This window comes from Saccoglossus kowalevskii, chromosome 19 (genome assembly GCF_978046115.1).
Source record: "Saccoglossus kowalevskii chromosome 19, keSacKowa6.1, whole genome shotgun sequence".
NCBI classification, from domain to species: domain Eukaryota; kingdom Metazoa; phylum Hemichordata; class Enteropneusta; family Harrimaniidae; genus Saccoglossus; species Saccoglossus kowalevskii.
Window position 1 is genome coordinate 4,209,584 of NC_140659.1, and position 27,907 is coordinate 4,237,490.

Here is a 27,907-nt window from a genome sequence, read left to right on the forward strand (position 1 = left end):
TGGATACCTTGTCAGTGAGTACACAGGGTGGAAGTGTTGGATACCTGGTCAGTGAGTACACAGGGTGGACGTGTTGGATACCTGGTCAGTGAGTACACAGAATGGAAGTGTTTGATACCTGGTCAGTGAGCACACAGGGTGGAAGTGTTGGATACCTGGTCAGTGAATACACAGGGTGGAAGTGTTGGATACCTGGTCAGTGAGTACACAGGGTGGAAGTGTTGGATACCTGGTCAGTGAGTACACAGGGTGGACGTGTTGGATACCTGGTCAGTGAGTACACAGGGTGGAAGTGTTGGATACCTGGTCAGTGAGTACACAGGATGGAAGTGTTTGATACCTGGTCAGTGAGCACACAGGGTGGAAGTGTTGGATACCTGGTCAGTGAATACACAGGGTGGAAGTGTTGGATACCTGGTCAGTGAGTACACAGGGTGGAAGTGTTGGATACCTGGTCAGTGAGTACACAGGGTGGACGTGTTGGATACCTGGTCAGTGAGTACACAGGGTGGAAGTGTTGGATACCTGGTCAGTGAGTACACAGGATGGAAGTGTTTGATACCTGGTCAGTGAGCACACAGGGTGGAAGTGTTGGATACCTGGTCAGTGAATACACAGGGTGGAAGTGTTGGATACCTGGTCAGTGAGTACACAGGGTGGACGTGTTGGATACCTGGTCAGTGAGTACACAGGGTGGAAGTGTTGGATACCTGGTCAGTGAGTACACAGGGTGGAAGTGTTGGATACCTGGTCAGTGAGTACACAGGGTGGAAGTGTTGGATACCTGGTCAGTGAGTACACAGGGTGGAAGTGTTGGATACCTGGTCAGTGAGTACACAGGGTGGAAGTGTTGGATACCTGGTCAGTGAGTACACAGGGTGGAAGTGTTGGATACCTGGTCAGTGAGTACACAGGGTGGACGTGTTGGATACCTGGTCAGTGAGTACACAGGGTGGAAGTGTTGGATACCTGGTCAGTGAGTACACAGGGTGGAAGTGTTGGATACCTGGTCAGTGAGTACACAGGGTGGAAGTGTTGGATACCTGGTCAGTGAGTACACAGGGTGGACGTGTTGGATACCTGGTCAGTGAGTACACAGGGTGGAAGTGTTGGATACCTGGTCAGTGAGTACACAGGGTGGAAGTGTTGGATACCTGGTCAGTGAGTACACAGGGTGGACGTGTTGGATACCTGGTCAGTGAATACACAGGGTGGAAGTGTTGGATACCTGGTCAGTGAGTACACAGGGTGGAAGTGTTGGATACCTGGTCAGTGAGTACACAGGATGGAAGTGTTGGATACCTGGTCAGTGAGTACACAGGGTGGAAGTGTTGGATACCTGGTCAGTGAGTACACAGGGTGGAAGTGTTGGATACCTAGATTGAATTACTAAAGATTGACAGTATATATATTAACAAATACTTTAATTGCTGCAAATTATCATATAGATATATCTATGAATAAAATATGGAATAAGACGTACTTTTAAAAATAAACTTTAAAATGCTTTGCATTGCAGTATATAAACCTTAGCACAATCCGAACACAACCTTTCATGACAAGTCACATGATCAGGATCAACCAATGGGGCATCAATATTCTTTGAAAAATTACATTATGTATGCATTAACTAGCATATTCTAAGGATTTATAAGATGAGATGCAAGATGAACACAAAATCACAAAACCAGTAATAAAAACGAATCTGTAAAAGAACTTAATAGTGATAGTCCCTGGCAGTTTTTGCTCCTTGCTTGTTCACAAAGAGTTCATTTGTCTCTTGAAATACAGTGAAATCTTGCTCATTTCTATTTATGCAGTCAATTCTTTCCAAGCATTTACTGCTTTATGCGATGCCATGCCATTGATTAGAAATAGATTCAATTGACTTTCTTGTAGATTTGGATCTTCATCAAATATCAACGTACATATCAAAGTTATATACCCTTATAAATCCATGCATTTTTATATTCTTTTTTTCAAATAATTTCCATCTCTCACAAATTGACTATTGCAACCTCTCCCCGTATAGAACTAGCTATTGAACTACTTAATGTAACATGCATTAATATATATTATTAATTTTAAAAAGATAGCAAATTTTATACACGTCTTTGATTTTACAACACAACAGATAATAGAGTATCTTTCAATTTTAGAAGTACTGTAAAATGCTTTAATTTCTGAAGATGTATTTTTGTAAGTCACAAAAACAAATTTGGTAACATTCTTCTCAGCAAAAATTGATTTATATTATTTTATTAGCATGCATACATTTTGCTGTATGTAGAAATTCATAGGCACCCACAAACAAAATATATGACAACTGTGAGGTGAGATGAGATGAGATGGAGTGATCTTATTGTACAGTTCAGTGCAAAGTGGATCAATATTATAAATGATTTTTACAATGAACATTAAGGGAAAGCAGATATTTTTCACAACATGTCATTCAATTAAATGACAAAATTTATAAAACATGATACGACACGGTTAATGTGAGGCACTCTCCTAAAGGGCAGAGGTCGTTGCACTGTGTCCTGTTCAATGTGGGACTCATAGCGACAAACAAACGCATGTAAAATACATTGCTTACGTGTAACTTTAATTAAATGCTGCGCGATGACCACCGCTCTTTAATTATAGAAAATTCAGTTTTGATAAAAATAGAAAATGGATGTTCAAATAGATCCATTATTAAATTATTAAGTTAATCCAGTTCATGGGACTATTAAGTGAAATGTATAATGCTCTGAATTTGGACAAGTGAATGTGGAAAAATACTTTGCACATATTCATACCATATTCAAATATTTTACGATAGTTTCACTACCTCAATAATGCTATAAAAACACTCCCAGAATGCAAATCTGGTAACAGATGACAGTATGATCCTTAATTGGAGAATATTTTTTTTAAAAGAACACAAATTTCCAGACAATATTACTTCTTTGTGATCACCCAAACTTAATACAAATTAAAACAAAACAGAAAAAAGTGTTGATACTGAAATTTTAACCTGGAAGTTCAAGTTGTCTAAGAATAAAAGTAAATGAAGACAAGTATAAATAATATCTTTGTCATATTAAATTATATTTATTTTATTTGGAAGGTCGAGATATTATAATATTCCACAGCAGTGACCATTTTTTTTTTGCCCAAAAAAGTATTATGTTCGTTCTTGGAGTGAGCGAAAAAAACGTTCACTGATGATAAGCTGAATAACTGGGTTATTGAGCTGCATGGATGTACATGATATTTGTAAATCAATCATTTGTCTTATATGATTCCTATCTAATCATTGTCAAATAAATAAGATTTAATATGACAATACTGAAATGGTCAATATATTTTATAAATATTTATTTTTTAAAGCTGACAAGGTTTGGGTTTATCAACCACAACTTCATACACATATAGTGCTGATGTAATCACAATACATAAAGTGTTGATGTAACCGCAATACATATAATGTGATGATGTAATCAAACAAAGTGTTGTGAACATCAATACATTAAGTATAGATGTAACCACAACAGACATAAGTGGCATTCACGTTAGAGATCTTCGCACATGCTGAGAAACAGGTATATGAATGATCAAGACCAAGTCGGCACGTGCCAAAAAAAACTTGATCTCGGCCCCAATAGATGCCTGAGGCCGAAACTTAGCCATCGTCCGCCTGCACGGTGATGCTCCGTTCGAACATTCCTCCCTCCACAACACCGTGCGGTAATTCTATTCATAACCGTGTATGTCACGTGGTTGTGCGATAGAAAGTTTACCGACCAATAGAAAGCTTTGTTACAATGACTACCAAAAAGCGCTTGGGGCTTTGCATTTCTGATGTCTTCATCTTCGGCTAGTCTGGTTCCCTGCCCCATTTCAACGCTGAGGTGAAAACTTTGGCAGGGAACCAGACTACATCTTCGGCTTCATTTCTGTCAATATATGTTGCAGTGACACAATGAGCTTTGAGGTATACTCTTCTATAATACTCAATAGTGGCGACAACACTATTACCACGCTTGATGGTCGCAAGGTTGGTAAAGCATAATGGTTTACCATTTCCAGTGCGACTAAAAACGAACACATCAGACTCGGAACTAAGTACTCTGGACGGCTTTTGTCCGAATATTGTATTGCCTCGACATCCACTGCAAGCCAACACAGCTTCCACTGTGCGAGCATTTTCACCGCCTGGCAACCATCATGGTGAAAACAAAGGCCAACAACTCTCAGAAAATGGTACTTTGGGATGGTTGTTGAGACCCCCTGAACCGTGTAACAAGATTACCCTGCGTATGCAACATATTTAAATTTGGTTGTTTAGGATTTCTTTAAAGTTAAGTTTGTGCTGTTTTTTCGATTTTAGCTATTTTCAAATACATGGTAGAGTGGTGCGCGTCTTTAATAGCGTCTTGTGACTTAGCTCCGCCCCGACAATGTTGATAGCTTGGTCAAGCGCGTTGATGAAAGAAGCAATATGATTGGCTGTTGGTAAACTGATTCCAAACTGTGAGGGCATTGTCACATACACATATTCCTAATGAAATACTTCAAGGTGATAGTGGAGTGCTTCGCCGGAACATTCACCTTGAAAATTCAAGATGAAACTCAGCATGTGCCGAGATTTGCTGCTTGAACATTGGTTGAAATCACGCCCTCGGTGGTGAATTTAAGAGAACATATACTGATTCATACTAGTATGACATGACAATGGAGGGAAGTGAGCTATATATGGTAGGATGCTGTAGTAATGAATTAAATGAATGCAGAATATTTATGTGCTGCTGCAACCCGTTTTTTTTTTTTGCAAAGCTACATAGACGTGAAAAAATAATTGTTTTTCGAAACTTCTTTGTTGTTCATGTGCACGATGACTCGTAATATAAATACCATAACAGCAATATGTTTATCGTTTTTTATGTTTTGATCAAATAATAGATTGAAGAATGAGGGCATGATTTCCGCACGAGCAGAGTCGGTCCCAAGTGGGATTAAAAATTTCAGCAGATGCAGAGATCTCTTTACGTGAACGTAACAATGATGTAACTCAAATACACATAAAGAGATGTGATGTAGTGTGACACCTGATGAACTACTTTCATGCGAGTAACAGATAACAACCAGAGAAAAAGCTGAAAGAAGTGGATGAAATGTGTTTATTTTTGTTGAGCTACTTGTTTGGCCTTTGATTGCTCTAATTGTGCCTGTAGTTCAGCTTTAAATGCCAGCATGCCCAGCTGAGTGTGTGATGCTTCATTTAATGCCTTGGACCCAATGCATGCCTTGTACTGTTCAGTTGTCAACTCAGGATCGCAGTTCTTAATATGATACAAATGAAAAATACCACGGTCTGGAACACGAATGATCGAAAGATTGGAATGCAAGTATTTTCGATAAAGATGAACATCTTCCATACCCCAGCCTTTTATATCCATATCAAACCCTTTAATGTTGACAAAATCTGATCGAAACTGGCACGTCATTCCATAGCCAAAATCACGCCAAAATCCAGTATCTTTGTGAATACGAAGCTGGTCTTCTTCCAGCGGAATTACCACTTGGTCTTCATACACAATTGTAGGGTTGTAAAGACTGAAGACAATTGGATAGTAAATTTTTTTACCAGGTTGGGAATGTATGCGACAACGCTCTAAGAAATCAGAGGAAAAGGCAATATCAACATCACAAAAAAATAGAAGTACATTTTCACCATGCCAGCTTTTCACACCTTCTTCAAGCCCACGACCTCTGGAGAAATCTCCTTCCAGATTTATCAGTTTAAATTGCTTGTAATTGTTTTTAATAGAAATACCTTGAAGAGTGGTGTGGATTTCATCAAGTCCTTCTTGGCCAAAATACACAATTGTTAAAAACACATTTTTGTCTGTCTTGATACAAATTTCCTCAAATCTTTCCATAAAGTTATAAAACTTTTCCAGCCTGCCAGACAAAGGAATAATCATGTTTATCGTCTGTTTTTGTGGCTCTATAACACTTGTTCTGAGTTTTTGTATCGGAGCGAATGGTCTCAGCAGTTCAATTCTATGATAGCGCCCATCATGGTCACTTTTAAAAAGTAAATCATACAGTGAACCAACAGTCTGGTCAGTACGATACAGTCCTTCTAGAAAATTATCCACACTGAAAACTGGATGGTCCTCAATTTCTGAGTTCAGCATTTCTAGGGCAGAATACACAGCTTCCACTAAGTCATCCTTCTTATCTGCTTTAGGTTTTTCAGATGGGCGGTGAGCAAGCCCACCGTCAATATGATAAACAAGTTTTGCTGTGAAACTGTTAAAGATATTTAATTCATACTCGTCTTTCATTGGTTGGTGGGTATTTGCTTTTTTGATTTGCTGTTGCATGTAGTCATTCAAAGCATGATAATTTGTGTCAATCTTAGCTATGGCTTTGTTTTCCTGCAACTCCACCCCCTGTTTTCCATTCTCTTCCACTTGTTGGTAGGCCCCAGCTTGTCGTATTATCTCCGCCTTCAAGTCTGTAATTTGTTGTTTTAATGTTTCAACCTCTGCTCTGTGCTGTTCATCTTTCTCAGCAAGCTGTCCTAAATAGAACTCTTTCATAGGCATTTCTTCATGGATCTGGTAGACAACCTCTACATCATGACCTTGTAATCCTTTAGTTGGTGGGATGACAACCCTCCTTTTAGAACAACTTCCAAAATAAAACAAAGCCAATAAAAACATAACCATAAACACAAGTAGAATACGTAGTGTGTTCTGGTTAGGGAAGAATGTCCTCATCCTCATTTTGATTTCACCACAAAACTGTCTTTGTCTGATAACTGTAGATGCAATATGTAGTGTGTTGAATCTTACATTCTGGAACAAAAATAAAAAAATATTTTAATATTAAAATTGGTGGACCATACCAACATTTATAATTTTTTTTGTTTTTTTTTTGTCAAAAACACACATGGAATAGGATGAGTAATGAGGTGTTCGTTCGTTATTGTCCAAAAGACATTTGGTATAGATGCAAGATGAAAAACAAGATATTTGCATATACATTGTATATAATTGAATAAAAGTACTAGAACGGGAATTGTACTTAAATTCTCATACAATAGTGCATATGCAACTATATCATTGAAATATTAATTATTTGATCATAGAAAAATTTCTGTAATTTAAGTACTAACAGAGCAAATATGATATTAAATCTTTGATTGGTGACTGAATATTTTATTACTGTAAACATTTCTGTAAATTTTTGAAAGTTCTCTTTGTGCTCGTCATATTAAAGTGGAGCGGTTGGAGAGCATGTCCTTGAAGCTTGAGTCCCAAGTGGCGTATACAACAGATTGTTTATTCACATCAAATTTGAACATGTGTTGCGTGACGACCCCTCTGGATTAAGACATAGCAAAGAAAAACATAGATTACAAGTGAAAGCATGTCCAAGTTATCACATTTTAAACAAACAAGATGGCCGCCAGTCAGCCAAATTTGATCAATTTGCAAATTGAACTGACATGTACATGTATCCATTTATGACATGCTAAATATCAATGAAAATGATACATGGGTAACAGAGATATAGTAATATGGCCAAAAATAAAAACAGCCGTTATTCGGCCATCTTTAATCTGATTACGAGACAAACTGACATGTATGATGTATGTGCCAAATACGAATAAAAATGGTACATAAATCTTGGAAATATAGTAATAAGGCCAAAAAGTCAGATGGCTGTCAATCGGCCATCCTTGATCCAGCTTAAATAAAGTATTTTACAGTATTGTTCCAAACCAATTGTTATGCAAAACTGTCACAGAGTCATTTACTTTAAAACAGCCGGAATTAACATGTAATAATAAATACCTCATAAAGCACAAATGTTAACCAAAATAAGTACACAAAAGTATGATACGTTTCTCATTATGTTATTTAATAATAAATAGAAGTATGCCCACTAATTATTAAAACTTAGTGTTCACAGTGAAAGCACATCAACATTACAATTCCCACTACATGTAAGGATATTTTAAAATGTCTGTACATGTATCTGTGTTGCATATGTAAATAACACAGTGCAATGTCACACTACTCGTATCAAAGCAAGACTGTGGTGTGCTGTTGCTATGATGATAGACAACACACATCTGCATCAAGGCTGATTAAAAAGGTTATATTTTGTAAGCAGTTAAAAATTGTTAATTACTCATTTGCATACTCCCAACTTTATTCGTTTGTTTCATTTCTCCACTGTGCCTAGTTTTGTTCACCTCCCCAATATAAAATACACTTTGTCTACCATGTGTATTAGAAATGGTTGTCATCATCCCTCTCTTTGTCCGTCCCTGCCACCCCTCCCCCCTAAGATGTGTACCATGGGAACATAAAATCTAAGCTCCATGCACAATCTCTCTATAAGTTGGTCTAAAAACAGACAATAGTAGCACAGAGGGTAAGAAGGTCATTCCACAGACAACAAAATGTCACACATTTTTCTTTTATCAAAGTAAAATTCCCTAATTCAGTGTTTGGATAGCTTGAAGTCGCTTTGAAGATTAGGAGGACAATTGAAACTCTATATTTGTTTTAACATTTCATCATCTAACTTTTCCTTTCCTGTCTTTTGTCGTTTTCTGTGTTATGTGTACTCTTAATGATACAATTGTATGTAATTGTTTGGCTACCGTTTGACAGAAAATTTGTGCATTTGAGGCCGGTCTACATGTACAGAGGAACTGTGCTCCAAGCATAATTCATGACTAAAAATCTAAACATTTTTAACTATTTTGCTTTTAACCCCCCCCCCCCCCATTCAGATGACATTCAGATTACCTTTTACATATTCATATATACAATCAATATAACGAATTCTAATGACAGAAGTGCTCGTCACCATAGGCTGTTATTTGATGACGTTTAAAACGATATACCAGCTCAATCTGAGTCTTGTTCACACATAATTTTTTTATATTGAAATACAAATATTTACAGACATGATTTCTTGATTCAATATGTCGCTACAATATACAATGTAAGATTTGTTACACAAAACATTTATAACAGTGTAGAGACACACAACTACCAGCAAATGCGATTTATTGCTATTATGTCTTGTAAATATATGTGTATACTTTATAATATTTATTTTGAAAAAATACTGGGCATAATAAAATTGTGCACTTTGTTGGGCACACACACAGTGTGTTTCTCTTGGTCCACAATCAATGCAAATATTCAATTTATAATGAAAATTAGTTCAAGAAAATATACACATGGCACAATATTAAAAACAATATTAGTCAGTTGATGAAACATGCATGTATTTTTCCTGAACGTATGCCAAAATCAATGCTGAGAATCAGTGGTTATTCAAATAATTTTATCACGAATAGATACCACCTCAACAGTTACTAAAATTAATACTATGATTGGAAGCGCAATTTACAAAACTTATGAGTTGAAGCGTGACATTTTTAAGTTTATTTTGAGAACGTAACTTGTTACAAAACCATCTAGAAGTCTTTATTTTGAAAGATTTTTTTACCACACATGTACAGCTTTATTGTTTTCACCATTTGCATGCAATTGCTATCAAATTTAATGAGCTGCTTGTGTTAATGCAAGGCTAACATGTACTAACATGGATATAGTGATCTTGAAAAACATTGTACTATAGCAAGATATAACGAAGGAAATCAGGGACCACAACACTTTTTCAGAGCTAAAATAATGAAATAATGCTTTATGCAAATTTATATTCAATTTGTTTTTATTATAATGTACAAGTGTGTTTTATGGCACTTCATTATTCCATGAAGAAAATAAAATGAGTGTTTTAATTTATGATAAATAGCAATCCAAATATTGTGTTTGAATTACAAAATCAAACAAAATATTCAATTTTTCAATACATTTTATAAACATAAATTCTTCTGATGTCAACCAGCATGCAAAAGTTTGTTGAAAAACGTTGATGTGTGACAACGTTGTCCATAAGTAGTATACTGCAAACTACAGTGTATATCATTATTTTAATTCATGGTACGACCGTCCATGTGCAAGTAAATAAGCACAACCTCCTACTGTTCACACTAAATTCAAATACTGTAAAGGCATTAATTTTTCACTAGGTTTTAATTAATCTTGCTATTTTTACTGATAAGAAAATTGAGTTACATGATTGTTATGGAAGATGCTCCCTTAACTTCCACACTAAAATCATTATAACTTTAATATCATGTGTTTCTATATTTCAACACAAATATGCTCAAAATCACAGCTAAAAAAGAAAAAGAATCATGATTATTGTCGCCAAAAAAACAAATCTGTCAAGTATTAGGACTAGCAGTTTTCAAAAAGAAGTCAAAAATATAATATTTGCCAAATATACAAAAAAATTAATACTGTCATGAATTGAACAAATCTGACAGAGGTCCACTCAAAGACAGATAGACACCTATATGAAAGCAGAGTGAAACACAGACATTTGTCAGTTACATCATCACGCTCATTAATTGTTTTTACAGATAGAAAAGAATCACTCCGATTAAAATCAGTTGCTATCAGAAAATATGGTTGAAAAATGATTATTACATGATGACTGGCAATATTGACAGCTGGTTTTTATATTTTGAAACCAAACTGAAAGGGGTTGCGACAAAGCTTATAAAGTGCCTTTTATGACTAATACTTGAGGAATAAAGCACAACACAAATAGTTGTGTGATAACAAAGCAGAAAAGGAGTGTCTTCAATAACTTAAGTGAGACATTGACACAATAATGAATCCATCATATAACCATATTGGATGAGAAGAACTTATAGATTCATTGGTGAAATAAATTCTCTTGTGAATAGAGGTTTACCTAAAACTATAATTCTAAGAGTGGTTACCATGCACTAATGGGCAGTATGAAGTACTTTATTTCAATTATAATACCATGGACTGCTGGAAAATTGAAAGAAAGAAATAGACAGTGTGGTTAGTGTGTTGTGAACACCTGTATCTCAGTTACATATAGAAATTGCAGAGCAGGCGACATGCAAAAAACACAATTAGGTTAATTCGGAAATGATAATGACCAGGATTTCTTAAGCTGACCAAATTATTGAGGGTTTGTTGTTTAAACTGTCCATACAAAATGTGAGAAAATATTGAACATGGACGAATCGCACATACAATTTTGTTTGTATTTTCATACATTGACCTCAAGCACTGACCAGTTATCATAATATTATTTATAGACTGGATTATTGCTTTTACGGACCAAGGTCATAATAGCGGGACCAAGGTCATAATAGCGGTAACACCACCGAGCTGACAAACAGCTAAGGTTTGCATGAAGCCTGTAAAAGTAAATGCAATTGTTTTGGGCTGCTGGTGTTACATTTATTTCCGTTATTAATCTTATTTCTAACATTTATTAAAACTTTTACAGTATTGAGTGATATTCCTGTGACTGACGTAACAATGCCAACAAGACACACAAACCATCTAACATTCGATCACACTCACAAATTTGTTGAATCCTGATGAGAACGTGTAATTCGAAAATTTCAGCCATAAATATCTACCTGTGTTCGACAGCCAGTTGTAGCTAATGTGATCATCTTTTTTATAAAAGCAAGCCCCACAACACAACAACAAAATCATCTGCAGCAAAGCTATGTACTCATAAATGGCTGAAACTAGTTAGAAGTGAACACCAATCTAAATCTATAAAGGGAACATGTTTGTCCAATTATGGTCAAACTGGGCATGATACGGAAAAATTATTGCACGACTAGCTCATCAGGTTTCTCATGGTTACAAGGCAATACAAGTACATGTAGAAGTCTAAAACTGGATTGAATGAAATTGTATGAAAAGAGTTAATGTTGAATTATGCATTAAGTCACTTCTATGACAGAACTGAATATGTAGATACAATGTATCTAAACAAAACCACATGTACATACATGTATTCATTACATTGACACTGAATTCAATTACCCTTGGCTGCATGCATTTATTTAAATTTGTATGTAAAGCATGTTTATTATTGTTACCACCAAGTTAATGTCTTTGGTCTAGAGAATGGGAGAGTGCTACATTGCTACAATATATACACAATGCATTAAAAATAATATAAAAATAAATTATTAATATTATTATTTTGAGAGCCTCTCTGTTGTACATATACATGTATAGTCAGTTAAATTCATAATAATGTCTTTATTTTACTGTCTTTAATTTTGAGTTTACTTCAGTATCATAATACTGACAAGTCAATAAAAATTGTTCCTCAAATTACACTTTCATTACATTACATTACAACATACATTACGTTGAATCATATTGTTGATGGCGAGAGAATATTTTAGTAAAGAAAATCTGCCTTCAGTACTATTTGGCATTCTTTGATGATGTTGACTGTGACATACCATATGACAGAATGAATCCAACTTGAGTTTGAGCCATAAACTCTCTATCGCGAGTTAAAACCGCAATCGTCACGGCCACTGTTGAACTCTAACTCCAAGAAATGCAAGTAAAAGATAAAAATCAATGAAATATCCAACCGAAGAGTAATGCACACTCTCGTCTGTATACTTAGTCATGGAAATAAACATCATTGTGAATTAAATGTGACAAATGTACTTACCTATTTCAGCATGAGTTGATCGTCAAATCACAGACTGCTAGTCGGGTTGTGTATGTGAATTTCGTACACATAACGTCGCAACTTCAACGTGTAATCAACTTGCCTCCGCCATATCCCCGGAAATGACTTGGACCGTTCCATTCACTTAGGGGAAACGTCCGTTTGTACGTGAGACCGAGTCTTCGATCTCTGGACATGGTCGGTCACTGGTAGAAAATTCGGATACGGTCCGATTGTTAGTGACTTATCAAATGCGGTCAATAATTAATTTGTGGTATATCAGTTTCGTTCTTACAAAGGTTGTGCGTCTGTGTGTGATTTTCTGTGTTTTAAAATAGGGAGGGTCGTCACCGGCGCAAGCGAGTCCCAAGCAACGATAACAACACACGCTAAAAACGTAAAGGCTAGTGGGTAGATGCTTGTTTGTAAACAATGACACGCTATGGCCACGCGGGTGACGACTCCCCCGCTTTAACGTAGAAGCCTACTCATAATTTTTGAGAAAGTTGGTCATACATCGCATGACAATGATCACTGGTTTATTATGTAAAATCATGAAGCTATTGTTTCATGGCACCATAAAATAGCATTCGTTTGTGTGTTAGTGACGTATTTTGAGAAACCTTACCTAATATTTTTCAAAAATGGTTATTTTCAGAACAATACCATATAGTACAATATTAAATACAAATTGTGTTTTTTGGCACTTTATAAAACCCAGATTTTTGAAATAATTGAGGACAACAAAAAGTACCCCATCATTCATAATACTAGTATATATTTTTTCAGCCTATGTCACCAGCCTACAATTTGAGATATGGCATAATATCTCTGCCATAGAAACCTATGCTTAATGCACTCATAGTACTGGCAAAATGGCCACCATCCACTAAAATACAACCATCATTTTCTCGTTAATTAGGCTGGTGAGCCCCATTTTTTTACGTCAATATTCCGAATAAAATCTCGGTTTTTGAATTCATTAATCTGGGCTCTATATCGAATGTTTGCTGTAAAATCCACGAACTTCAATAATCGCTGCTGTGTGACCAAGGTCGTTACGAAAAAGTGTTGGATCAATGATACATTCTGCTTTGAAAGGTTGATGGAATAATGTAATGTAATGTAGGGGTATACGTACTAGTTACACGCCGCCACCATCGTCCTAATTATGATCGCAAGGTCCCGTGTCTTCGACCTATTGGCCGAATGAACTTATACCTTGGCTAGCGAAGATACACGCCACGGGTTCCAAGGGTAACTAGCTATTAGTAAAATGATAATTAATACATGTAGAATAATATGCATATTAAATATACACACAAACTAGATACTGCGCCATTATATCTATATTTAATTTCCTTACCAATTTGACTCGTATTGAATAAATTGAGAAAGCCGGAAGTTATCAGCAGCGGCGCACATGAGAGTTGTAAAAAAAATATTTAACAGCGCCGCCACCGATGAGTTACGCGCGCTTCCACTTGTGGCATTCGTAGCTGACGGTCGAGTGCCAAATTACCAAATCCTCATTATATTAGCGTACAATAGTACGTAATTTTTATGTGCTGGTTTTGAAAAATCGTTATGAAATACAGTAATCTAAACAAACTTTAGTCAGGTTTTTTTGCAAAACAAAAAATTAAATAAATAATTAATCGTGAATTGTTATAACGACTTATATGAACGTATTTTACATTTAAAGGGCGATAGTCGTCGCGTAACGCATGTGCGACATCTGTGTTCATAATAATTGATTTTCCCACAATCCAATGCGCTCATCTAATGGAAATCACAAGTATGATGTTTGACCTGGGTGCAACTTGCACTGATTACCGCCGGTGAGTCGATACCTTCAAGTCACCTAAAAAATACCTAATTAGAGCTTGGTACCGTCTCAGTTTGTACTGTCAAAGTCGCCATCTTTGTTTATGTGAGACCCATATATCTCGCGCATGCGTGGCGCGACGACTAGAGTCCTTTAACATTACTAGAAATCTTGACTGATTATGTACGTTAGCAAAACATCGACTGGCGCGGTGGCCTGGCTTTTGCTGGCAATCGTGACGCCATGATTGAATAGCAACTCCCTTGTTTTGCCGGCGTGCGTGAACAAGAATAATTCAAATCGACTACATGTATCATACTGGGAATATTTTGGTATTTTTATGACAATTTGTTTTGACTGACTGAATGTCGAATCAAACAGACACGCTGTATTCGAGAATTTAAATATAGAAACTTCAATATTTACATGATTATCATAGCCAACGGCATTAGGACGATTTTCCAATAAGCTACAGTAAATAGTTGTCAAACGGTGATACTTAGAGAGATATAGTATTGGGGTATGGTTTCATAAAACATATACAATTCATGGTTGAAAAACAGAATCATGAAATGTCACTATAAATTTATCAAAAAACTTTCAGCAATATCCCACTCTTTCCAACCATGGAGTTTATTATGGCGCAGAATGATATACGTCAGTTGCTACATAAGGATTAGAATGTTCCCATTCCTCAAAACACCTGACGTCATCTAGTCAATATCAGGAAAAACGTAATGAAACGTTTAATTAGTATACTAGTATATTGTTGTATTTGTTGGTGCTACATTTAGTACGTAGTTTATTTTCTTATGTTTTAATTACAACTGGCAACCATACTTTATTACAGTAAATTTGTTTGAATTTAGTTTTGAGTTCTGTGGAGTTAGATTTACCCCTAACTGTAGATAATGTTTACTGTTATAATCGATCTTTCGTGGCACTATCAGGGAGGGATTCTTCTCCTCTAGGGTTCTCCACACGTGTAAGGGGGGGGGGGGAATCTCGTCTCGTCTCTCTATCGCGTCCCCTTGAGGTACAGGATTGGGAAGTCACTTTAACTTTACAGTCAAATAAGACACACACAACGAAATACGTTTCAACTCTCGTGTTAGTCAGTCAGTCAAACACTCTATAAGAGACAGCGCCCTGGGGAAAAGTCCCCAAGACTATCGCAAGGCTGACCCAAGACTCTCTCTCAAGACTGCGTCAAGACTCGCCCCAAGACTCTCCAGGACTGCGTCTCTCTTCGTGTACTCGCCAAGACCAACTAAAAACTCTTTATTCACTTTCAAAACCTTAACCAATTACAAAGCAGTAAAAAGACTCTAGGGCGTAACTTTCAATCATACAGCCAATCACACTAAGTACTGGATACGTCATATCTTTTGATTAATCGTTCACTATATTAATAACTGCGAATACTAACTGTCAGAAATAGTAGACCGAATAGCGACAGTTATCTCGTAATTAGTTCCAAATCACTGAACCAATTTCCGTGCTGGACCTTGCATAGGCCTAAACGATGACAGACATAACACAGCTATTAACTCGTAATCAACTAATTAAGTCAATTAACAGATACGCGTAAACAATTTCATCACAGCACTCTGATTGCTTAGTTTGTCTGGTTCATTGTGTTTAATTAATGAGTCACCGACCAACAAGATATTGCTATCACCAGTACTTTTAGAAGCTGGCTCCTTGTAGTTGGATTTAGTAGCTTTCCCTTTACAATCTTTTTTCATATCTTCATATTGATCCTTAGTGTACATATTGGTGGGATTTTCGACTGCACTGGTAACAATAATAGTGGGAACCTTTGTCATTTTTTTACTGCTTAATGCCTTTTCAGGAGTTTTTTTTCTTTCTTCTATAATGATTTAGTACTACGAGTAACTATACCTGTATCTATTCCTTTTATAATCCACTCTAGAGCATTATATTTCACTTCCAGAACTTTTAGCGTACCGGTATCACACAAAATAGTATTAGTTAATTTTATGTTCTTTATATTCCTTTATCAAATGCTGCTTTCACTCATCTAATCAAGTTTCATATACAATTTAAAATCACCATCAATTAACAACGATTTAAAGGGCAGTGGTCGTCGCGCTGCGCAATGTTTGTTATGGAACTAATAGCTACATATACAACGCGTGTAAGATGAATTGTTTGTTTAAATGACATTCGAACAGCCACTTTGTGACGACCATCACCCTTTAACGTTTTTAGACAAAATGGCCATCAACTCGACAAATTTGGTCAAATCACAAAATAACACAGCCTACTGTATTATCTAAGAGTATGCAGTACTTGTATGTAAACTTCAAATGAACCAGAAATATATTAGTGAGGAATCAGCATGGACAGTCGGCCATTTTCTTAAATCTCAAAAAATGACGTACACCCGTAACTCGATATGCATGATCTTCATACGCCCTCTTTATTTCTGAGAAACGACCCTGGACATGTTCATAAACTATGATTTAAGGTTTTAAACAAAATAGCCACCAATTCCTCAAATTCGGTCGAATTAGAAAATCACACAATAAAATCGAACAAGCATTGAAAGGCGGGAAAGTCATCTGCAAAGTTGTTTTAAAAGACAGGACAGTCGTTTGCAAGTTACATACACAATTGAGAAGTTTCAAAAGTGGGAAAACATCTGCAAGGTTTCATCAGAAGGTCTTATATTCGTTTTTAAAGATAATATAGATGCTTTGGAAAAAAAATCGTTTGCAAAATTGCTTTGCAAACTGCTATAGTATTCTACAAAGTAAGGAAAGTTGCTTATAGATTGTAGCAGAGGTACATTACTTGGGGTTTTCAACTCGCATAGTACTGTACGGTAACATCATGTCAAGATCCCATTCAAGGCTCATCTCGTAGATAGCGAGACTGATGCTACGACCTTCTGACATGATATAGGCGGTTTGTAATAAAACATGTATTACTACATTCATAGTGAATAAATATAATACATTGAAAATGTAAAGAAAATATAGTTATCGTAATCCGTCATATCATGAGCAGCTATTTTGATCCACCTGGTAACCTAGTTACCTTGGGCATGCGCATTAGCATTTTTCTGAGTTGGAACGCTTATGCGAGAGCGAGATTGAAACGGGATCTTGGTATCATGTCAGCGTAGTTGCAAACCCCAAGTAATGTACCTCTGATTTTAGTAATTTCGTTTGAAAGTCCGAAGTCTGAAGTCTGGGGAAATGGTATTGGAGGACTGGTAGCTCGTTATGAAAGATTTTGAAAGGCTAGAAAGTCATCTCCAAAATTGAAAAATTATCTACATCTGAACTCATCTACAAAGTTGAGAAAATGACTTTGGAATGCAGAAAAACTACCTGCACATAAATTACGTTGGAATGCGACATAATCCAACAGCAAAGTAACAAGAGTTGCCCTGAAAAACATCCTAAAGTTAAAAAAGTTGCTTGAAGAAAAGTAGCTAAGAAGTAAAGCATCATTATGTAATTCTGTGCATGAATTTCAACCAAAACCCAATGAAATCTGCGCAGTACCTCAAGGCATTTATGCATCAAGTTTCATCAAACAGACACACAGACTGCAAAGACTCATTGCATTCAAAAGTTGTTTTGGAAGAAAGGAATGTCATCTCTAAAGTTGGTTTGAATAACTAGAAAGTCATCTGCAAATTTGGGAAAGTTGCTTTGCAAGGCAAGCAATTTATCTGCAAAGTTGCTTCGAAATGCAGAAAGCTAATCTACAAAGTCAGAAAAGTTGCTTCGAAATGCAGAAAACTAATCTACAAAATCAGAAAAGTTGCTTTGGAAGGTAGAAAAGTCAACTGCAAAATTGGTAAAGTTGCAAAGGTGAGAAACTCATCTGTAAAGTTGTATTGAGATGCAAAATACTACGGCAATCTACAAAGTCATACAAGCTACTTTGCAAGGCAGGAAAGTTGCTTTGGAAGTTGTATCTGTAACCTTGTAAAATTTGCAAAGTTATGGAATTTGCTTTGAAGGGCTAGAATCGTCTACAAAGATTGTCATTGTTTTTTTAATTCATTAGAAGACTCAGTTGTCACTATAAAACTGCTGATCCAAGGAACATTTGGATTATTTCAGCAATAATTTTTAGCACTGCATGCATGCATGTGCTTAATATGCAATTCAATACAAACGACTTGCAAACACAATGTAGCAGTGTCATATTCAATTAGATTTTGTGTTGTAGGACCAGACTGATACAATATTTCATAATTTTTACCGACCCATGACAATTTGTCTTCTGCAAAATTAAAGCAGTCTACTACAAAAAAACAACATAAACTATTTTCAGTTGAATTTATTTATTATGTTCGTTTGTTACAGTGATTACAAAGTGTGATTCCAGATGTAATATTCATTATTTTAAATTGATTGCACCATATCGTATTTCCCATTAAAAGTACATTTCTACTCAAGTATTACAGATACAGTATTTTATAGAGAAGATGGTGTTGCCATAACTGCATGGATACCAGTGGTGAGTCCCACACAACAGGAATGTGCACATGTGGGGAGGATTTCTGTGATGACACACAGTACAAAACATTGACAGTGTTCATAACTTTGTCAATCAAACGTCAAATCTATAATTGGGGAAGCATGTGTTTTTCTGATAACAGGAATATGGTAACTAATAAATTGATGGTACAAATGTCAGATCAAAACCTGGCTATATTGAAAGCTGATAACATTGGAGGTACCGGTAGATGCTAGAATGATACCGGTAGATGCTAGAATGGTACAGGTAGATGCTAGAATGGTACCGGTAGATACTAAAATGGTACCGGTAAATGCTAGAATAGTACCGGTAGATGCTAGAATAGTACCGGTAGATGCTAGAATGGTACAGGTAGATGCTAGAATAGTACAGGTAGATGCTAGAATGGTACAGGTAGATGCTAGAATGGTACAGGTAGATGCTAGAATGGTACAGGTAGATGCTAGAATGGTACAGGTAGATGCTAGAATGGTACAGATAGATGCTAGAATGGTACGGTAGATGCTAGAATGGTACAGGTAGATGCTAGAATAGTACCGGTAGATGCTAGAATGGTACAGGTAGATGCTAGAATGGTACCGGTAGATGCTAGAATGGTACAGGTAGATGCTAGAATGGTACCGGTAGATGCTAGAATGGTACAGGTAGATGCTAGAATGGTACAGGTAGATGCTAGAATAGTACAGGTAGATGCTAGAATGGTACAGGTAGATGCTAGAATGGTACAGGTAGATGCTAGAATGGTACAGGTAGATGCTAGAATGGTACAGGTAGATGCTAGAATGGTACAGGTAGATGCTAGAATAGTACCGGTAGATGCTAGAATGGTACAGGTAGATGCTAGAATAGTACCGGTAGATGCTAGAATGGTACAGGTAGATGCTAGAATGGTACAGGTAGATGCTAGAATGTTACAGGTAGATGCTAGAATGGTACAGGTAGATGCTAGAATAGTACCGGTAGATGCTAGAATGGTACAGGTAGATGCTAGAATGGTACCGGTAGATGCTAGAATGGTACCGGTAGATGCTAGAATGGTACCAGTACATGCTAGAATGGTACCAGTACATGCTAGAATGGTACCAGTACATGCTAGAATGGTACCAGTTGTTATCTTTAAATGATGATTCTGTTATGAATGATATCAGGTGTGTGCCGGTATCACATATACAGTGTGTAGCCATGGTACAGAATTACTTCCGCTCTGAATTAGGAATATTGTAATCATGTTTTACATGAAGGCACATGCAAAGAGGACCGCAAACAGGGAATCTTAACCAAATAAGACAGCCAGTCCTCAAGAATCAAATAGAGTCGTACTAAGATGGCTACGATAAGTGTCAGATGCAGTTAAATAGGCAGAATACATTAATAGATATATATATAAGTATAAAACCAGTGAGATTTATATAATAATGAAAATTCTCATGAATAATCATTTATATGTGCAGTTGACAAGGAAACACAAATTTTGATCCAAAAAGTATTGCTACTAATAATTAGTGAAAATAAATTTAAGTTTTAGAAAATCCCCCAGGCTCCATTAATTTTTTTTTATTTGACTTAATTTTTTTGGAATAGCCTACTAACTCTTGCGGGGTCCATTACAGATACTTGTCTCCCACTAATTAGTATGTATTAGTATGTATGGTAATTATTTGGTGCATCACCTGAAATGGACAATAAGGACTAATACAGTGGTATCAGTGATTGCATTGCTTAGACAAGGAATGTTTAAATTCAAAAGGTGTGTCTAAGCTATTACCATAGGATGGTCAACAATGATATGAAATAGTGAGAAGGGCAAATTTTGTCTAAGTCCAAGTACTGAAGTACATTTGAGGAGAGCATGTAGCTAGTTTACATTGTTTTCTAAATATCTACATTACTGTGCCTGCCTACACACCCATTGAGCTTAAAAAATGAAGTAGTCTTAGTAGTATAAATATCTTGGTTAAACCATTATAGCAATATAATAGGGGTGAGTAGCTTAGTTTTCACCACCACAAATTGCAAGAAGTATTTTCTTGTAGTCTCCAGATGTGTCACCCTATAAAGAAACAAAACAAAATTATTAAAAAAACACATCAAAAATATTCAATGACTAAACACCAACCCATGGTTGAACTAAATTGCATTAGATAAACAAAACCAAATAATTGTCCTTGTTTTGAAAAAAATAAAGTCAAAAATGTATATATCGACCATCAAAGGGACTTGGTGTTTATAGGCAGGTGGTCTTTATATTGAGGTTGGAATATTTTTTTTGGGATCACCAACGTGCCAAATACATTTAACATTATATTATTTGTCTACAAAGTAATGAGATGGTTCTATTGCAACATAACACATTTATTTCAGTTGATTAAAGTAAATAAAAACAAACAAGTTTTAATTGAGGAAACTATTGATAAAGAGTAGTCATATAAGATGGAAGATCTTTCATAGATTAGCTGCTCAAACATTATGCCTTGGGACTGCCTAAAAATGGTCACTTCAGTCAGGTGGTCTTTATATAGAGGTGGACACTAACACAGGTTTAACTGTCCAATGAAGGTCACTTCAGTCAGGTGGTCTTTATATAGAGGTGGACACTAACACAGGTTTAACTGTCCAATGAAGGTCACTTCAGTCAGGTGGTCTTTATATAGAGGTGGACACTAACACAGGTTTAACTGTCCAATGAAGGTCACTTCAGTCAGGTGGTCTTTATATAGAGGTGGACACTAACACAGGTTTAACTGTCCAATGAAGGTCACTTCAGTCAGGTGGTCTTTATATAGAGGTGGACACTAACACAGGTTTAACTGTCCAATGAAGGTCACTTCAGTCAGGTGGTCTTTATATAGAGGTGGACACTAACACAGGTTTAACTGTCCAATGAAGGTCACTTCAGTCAGGTGGTCTTTATATAGAGGTGGACACTAACACAGGTTTAACTGTCCAATGAAGGTCACTTCAGTCAGGTGGTCTTTATATAGAGGTGGACACTAACACAGGTTTAACTTTATTCTTAGATTATTTCCACAAAGTGCACATTGGAATGAAAATTGCTTTTTACTGAACCCCCCTTATGTTATAGGTTAATCTTATGATACCTGCTTGTGTAATTATTTGAAGAAGACCATACAACTTGGTGAGCTATCATACTATCATACTATTGATCAGTTTTCAAGAAACTTACGGAAATGTATTTGCCGAGACCTTGCTGATATGTTCGCTTGAACTCGTTCTTTATTTGTACCATATCTTTCTCACAACGAGACACCATCACACGGATCAATGTCGGATCATCAGTTCCAAGACCCTGTAATTAGAAATAGATTATTGTTCACTGTAGTAAACTCAGTTTTATACACGAGAAATTTTAAACACAGTCATGCCTGGGAAAACAATTTCACTACAAATGTGGAATAACATAATTATAGAATTTATACCAATAAAATGGTCGACATTCGGCAATTTTGAATTGGAATGTGGCATGCATGCATGTGCATGTATATGACATGATATATGCTGTATACATAAAGTTTGAACAAGATCGAAGAAGTCATGGATATGGCTTTTGAACAGCATCCATTAAAAGAAAATGGCTGCAAGTCGGTAATTTTGAATTTGGTCTGAAAAAACAAAATGATATCCATCAAAGTCCTATAATGCCCAATATTTGTACAAAGTTTGAATGAATTCCATTCATACATGACAGAGTTGTTAGTTCCAGAATTGCACAAATAGGTTTGAAGCATGAAATGGCCGTCAATCGGCCAACTTGAATTGGATCAAGAAATAAACAGATGTGCATATGTCTCCCAAGATGTATGAAAGATACAGGTGGGAATAAATGGCCACATGTATGTCAATCTGTAAATTCCCATTTTCAGACTTTGTCTCACGCCATGAATTGACAAATATTTGTTATCTATAGAGATCAAGAATGATGTCTTACCTTCATAGATTTGTACAACTGCTCAGCAAAATAAAGTGCTTTGTTACGAACAACTTTCACTGCATGAGGAAATAATGAAAAAGCAATGAGCAAATTATAGTGAAAATAGGTTGATTTTTAGACGTAATAATTTCAACAAGGTTTTTTGTGCAAAAAAAGCAATCACATTTCCTTTTTAGCTCCGCTGTCGACTTTGTCGAGCGGAGCTTATCATATGAGTGATTGTCCGTCATTGTTCGTGTCAATGTTTTACTTTTTCGACTTCTTCTTGAAAACTACAAGCCTGAATGCTTTGATACTTAGTGTATATGTACCTTGGGTAGACCTCTCTCAGATTTGTTCATTTCATGATGATATCTTCAATTCTCTAATTTTGGTAGATATTTTTGTAATTTTTGGTAAAAAATGATATTTTCGACTTCTTGTTAAAAACCTCAAGTCCAATTGCTTTGATGTTACATATAAAGGTACTACATGTGGTTCTAACTCAGATTTGTTCATTTCATGATGATATCTTTAATTCTCTAATTTTGATGAATATTTTTGTAATTTTTGGTAAAAAGTGATATTTTCCACATCTTGTTGAAAACCGCAAGTCTGATTGTTTTGATACTATACATATTGTTCATTTTTTAATGATACTTTCTCTTCTTTAATTGAAATGTGCATTGCTAACAGCGGAGCTATCTCAGCCGAGAGGCTGCTTGTTTATTATATGTATTCAAGTTTTCATAAATGTGTTGTGGTTTGATTTATTGGTGTTTATATCATAAATTTCTATATACATATATATATTGGGTACAGTATTCACTTGCACCCCTAGCTGTCCTGTTAAAACAAGTCATTGTCAATGACACGCCCCCGTTCCGTTCATATTTGAGTGACATATACATTCAAAGCAGATCATGACCGAAATGCACCTGCATATGTACAACACATTGTGCTAAATCTGAACAAAATCCATCCATGCATGACTGAGATCCAGTTCTGGAATTGTGAAAATACGTGATTTTGATGCATTTTCGGCCTTAAAATGGCCATCATTCCGCTATTGTTAAGCAGATCATGAAACAAAGGCACATATCTATTTGTGACATGATGTACCATGTGTGTGTGAAGTTTGAACTTGATCAATCCAGACATGTCTTGGATACGGATCCAGAACTGAATTCTTTAACAAAATGGCCGCCAGTCAGCCATTTCGAACTTGATCCGAAAAAAAAAAAGACGTGCATCAAGGTCCTATTATGTTTAATGTATGTACCAAATTTGAACAAAATCCATCCATGCATAACTGAGATACGGGTCCGGAATGGTGAAAATGTGCGATTTCAATGCATTTTCGGCCTTAAAGCGGCCGCCATTTGGCTAGCGTTAATGAGATCATGAAACAAATGCACATACATATTTGTGACATGATGTACCTTGTGTGTGTGAAGTTTGAACTCGATCAATCCAAGCATGTCTCGGATACGGATCCAGAACTGAATTCTTTAAAACAAAATGGCCGCCAGTCGGCTATTTCGAACTTGATCCGAAAAAAAAATGACGTGCATCAAGGTCCTATTATGTTTAATGTATGTACCAAATTTGAATGAAATCCGTCCATGCATAACTGAGATCCGGGTCCGGAATGGTGAAAATGTGCGATTTCAATGCATTTTCGGCCTTAAAGCGGCCGCCATTTGGCTATCGTTAATGAGATCATGAAACAAATGCACATATATATTTGTGACATGATGTACCTTGTGTGTGTGAAGTTTGAACTTGATCAATCCAGACATGTCTCGGATACGGATCCAGAACTGAATTCTTTAAAACAAAATGGCCGCCAGTCGGCTATTTCGAACTTGATCCGAAAAAAAAATGACGTGCATCAAGGTCCTATTATGTTTAATGTAAGTACCAAATTTGAATGAAATCCGTCCATGCATAACTGAGATCCGGGTCCGGAATGGTGAAAATGTGCGATTTCAATGCATTTTCGGCCTTAAAGCGGCCGCCATTTCGCTATCGTTAATGAGATCATGAAACAAATGCACATACATATTTGTGACATGATGTACCTTGTGTGTGTGAAGTTTGAACTCGATCAATCCAAGCATGTCTCAGATACGGATCCAGAACTGAATTCTTTAAAACAAAATGGCCGCCAGTCGGCCATTTCGAACCCGATCCAAAAAAAAAAAAGACGTGCATCAAGGTCCTATTATGTTTAATGTATGTACCAAATTTGAACAAAATCCGTCCATGCATAACTGAGATCCGGGTCCGGAATGGTGAAAATGTGCGATTTTGATGCATTTTCGGCCTTAAAATGGCCGCTATTCGGCTATCGTTAATCGGATCATGAAAAAAATGCATGCGCATATGTCCCATATAATGTGTGATGTATGAGTGAAGTTTGAACTTAATCGGTCCATGCATGTTCGAGATACAGGTGATCACGGACGCACGGACGAACGGACGGACGGACGGACGGACGAACGGACGCACACAGGGCAAAACATAAGTCCCCGTTTTCGGACTGCGTCCGAACGAGGACTAACAAACTTAAGACCATTTAACTTACCAATGGTTAGCATTCCCCTTTCAAGATCACCGGACATTTCACTTTTAATGGACTTCTCAATGTCTCGCTTTGCTATTTTACCATACTCGTCAAACGTGGCTCGTAGCTGTGGGAAGCTACGCGAGCACAGAATGACGTTGAAACGAGATTCGTCTGTGCCCCATTTTTTCTCACCTGCATCATACAAAGCCTGTAACAAGAACAAAATATTTTATATATACTCGAAACTCAAAAATCTCAAAACATTGAAATGAATGTCTTACTAATGCGGCAATGTAAAAAGAAATGTACAGTACCCTGGCATCAGCTTGAGCTTTGGCGAGATCTACGTTAGGGTTTTCATCACGTCCACCAACAGACATAGAGATCATTAGTCTCTGGAAATGACCTGATGTATCATGTCGCAAATCATGCTCTAAATCTTTACCAAATTCTGAGGAAAACACATAACATGTATGAATAATAGTGGGAATCTCACATAGACAGTGAGGCACTTTAACCCAAAGTGATGACCAACTCTTAATCATGTTCATGATCAGACCCGGAGACAAGTCGTGATATAGAAATTTTTTTGACAAACCAAAGATGCATAATTTATGAGGCTGGTGCGTATTTGCAAATGTCCAACATCAAATTCTTCATTCACTTTGTGGGTTGGTTTTCAATGTTCAAAAATGAATAAATGAATCTTTCATTGTTTTTTCATAAAGATAAAAATAGGTTACAGCCTCCTGGTTGGGAGATATTCTCTCATCTGTTGGTATCTTGACAATTTATTGGAAGATTTATCAAAAATAAAGCAGTGTAATGAACAATTGAAGACAATGAAGAGAAAGTTCTTTTGTTTGGAACTGTAAAACTGTCATACAAATCAAATTATTTCAAAATGATGAGTGTGAACTTGATTGCATGCAGATGGTAAATTAGACAAATACCAGCAGGCAAACATTTACATAACATGCAAAAAGTGATTCAATCTGAAGCACAGAGCATAGCGCCCCCACACTGCATGCTAACCACTCACCCATACTAACTGACATAACCAAATCAGCTTACAATGACCTGTAGTGAACATGCCCATATAGTGATTAGATGCAAATACACGACATAACAATATAATGTACAGTATTTCAATTAAAAACATAAAAAGCTTCTCACCTTTCTTGTAGGCTACTTTAGCAGCCTGTATTTCTGCATTGGATCGCGTACACATGATTTCAATCAAGCATTCCTCATCAGTACCAATACCCTTTTCATTTACATAAAAACAAAAGAAGTTATCACTGAGGGCGCAATACAGTAGATATAAATTACTGCTGGCGACTCACAAATGCTATTATATCTTCTTGAGATAATTCCCACTGTCTAATTACAGACATTTTTACTTCTACAGAGTTTTGTTCATTTGATGCTGAATATGCATGCTAGAGAAAAAACACAAAGTTTCATATTACCTTCATAGCCCTCTTTAATTCTTTTGCATCAAATAGTGCGGTTGGTACCATCAGTGCAAGTACAATCTTCTCCAACTTACCACCCAATTCACTCTTGAAATCCTTCACCAAATCCTAACACACAAAAATCAAAATGTTATCACTATGCACTGAAGTTTTTTCAGACATGCTCCATCACAGAATGAATCATTTAATGAAAAGGAAGTGATTGATTACTAAACCTACTCTTCCAAACATGGTCTTGTAGTCCAATAATATCTGCTGGCGTTGTGCATTACTGCATGATGTTACCACATGTATGATAGCTTTTTCATCCGTACCTAAAATAAATACAAATCATTTTACTCAACATGCTCATTGCAATGTAGGAAAATACAATACTTTTCAAAAGACAGTATACAAATGTATTTCACTATTTAGATTTCTGATAAAATATTTAGATCATACAGACTTTTGATTTTGTAAAAGCGACAAGAGTTACTACTCATTTCTGATAAATATCGCCCTCTAGTGACAAAGTGCTGTTGATGTACACACGCTGCCCTATAAGTGCATTAATTATTCACTTGGTTTTAATTTCACTATTTTTGTTATAAGTTAAATTCGTTAAATTAAATCCATGTATGAACATGTGAAATAACAATAAAACTCATAGTTTTTGTGCCAAGTTCACAAACTTAAAACTCAGTGAAATTGGTCAAAACATCAAAATAGTGAAATTAAATGCCGGTAAAATTAAATGGTTTTGCTGTACATTTTACAGTACAATAGTGAAAGCTATGACGTTTAAATTTACAATCAGATTCATCTTAGTTTCTAAGTAGTTTATCCAATAGAAACAGATCGTTGTAAATTCATGCAAAACAAAAGAGCTTCCAAAAGCATGAAATTCAAATAAAGAGTCAAATAGGAATTGAAATTTGAACAATTTATACTTTCAAATATTT

At 36.1% G+C, this 27,907-nt stretch overlaps 2 protein-coding genes across 6 annotated transcripts in view; both read right to left on the reverse strand.

The window, feature by feature from the left end:
- Positions 1–1,407: 1,407 nt before the first annotated feature.
- On the reverse strand, positions 1,408–12,751 carry LOC100368195 (chondroitin sulfate N-acetylgalactosaminyltransferase 1-like). Its single transcript, XM_002737988.4, has 2 exons — positions 12,634–12,751; positions 1,408–6,854 (listed from the first exon to the last, which is right to left on the reverse strand). The coding sequence occupies exon 2, from the start codon at positions 6,780–6,782 to the stop codon at positions 5,166–5,168; it is 1,617 nt and encodes a 538-aa protein (XP_002738034.2). The 5' UTR covers positions 6,783–6,854; positions 12,634–12,751; the 3' UTR covers positions 1,408–5,165.
- An 8,078-nt stretch (positions 12,752–20,829) lies between these two features.
- The window catches only part of LOC100367736 (annexin A4-like), a 47,861-nt gene continuing 40,783 nt past the window's right edge, over positions 20,830–27,907 (reverse strand). For all 5 annotated transcript variants that reach the window (XM_085493653.1, XM_085493651.1, XM_085493652.1 and 2 more), the window contains 8 exons: positions 27,186–27,280; positions 26,961–27,074; positions 26,665–26,755; positions 25,803–25,939; positions 25,507–25,696; positions 22,935–22,993; positions 22,173–22,295; positions 20,830–21,038 (listed from right to left, as the gene is read on the reverse strand). In XM_085493653.1, the coding sequence (XP_085349779.1) occupies positions 20,979–21,038; positions 22,173–22,295; positions 22,935–22,993; positions 25,507–25,696; positions 25,803–25,939; positions 26,665–26,755; positions 26,961–27,074; positions 27,186–27,280 (869 nt within the window). In that variant the 3' untranslated portion in view covers positions 20,830–20,978. The remainder of the gene's footprint in view (positions 21,039–22,172; positions 22,296–22,934; positions 22,994–25,506; positions 25,697–25,802; positions 25,940–26,664; positions 26,756–26,960; positions 27,075–27,185; positions 27,281–27,907) is intronic.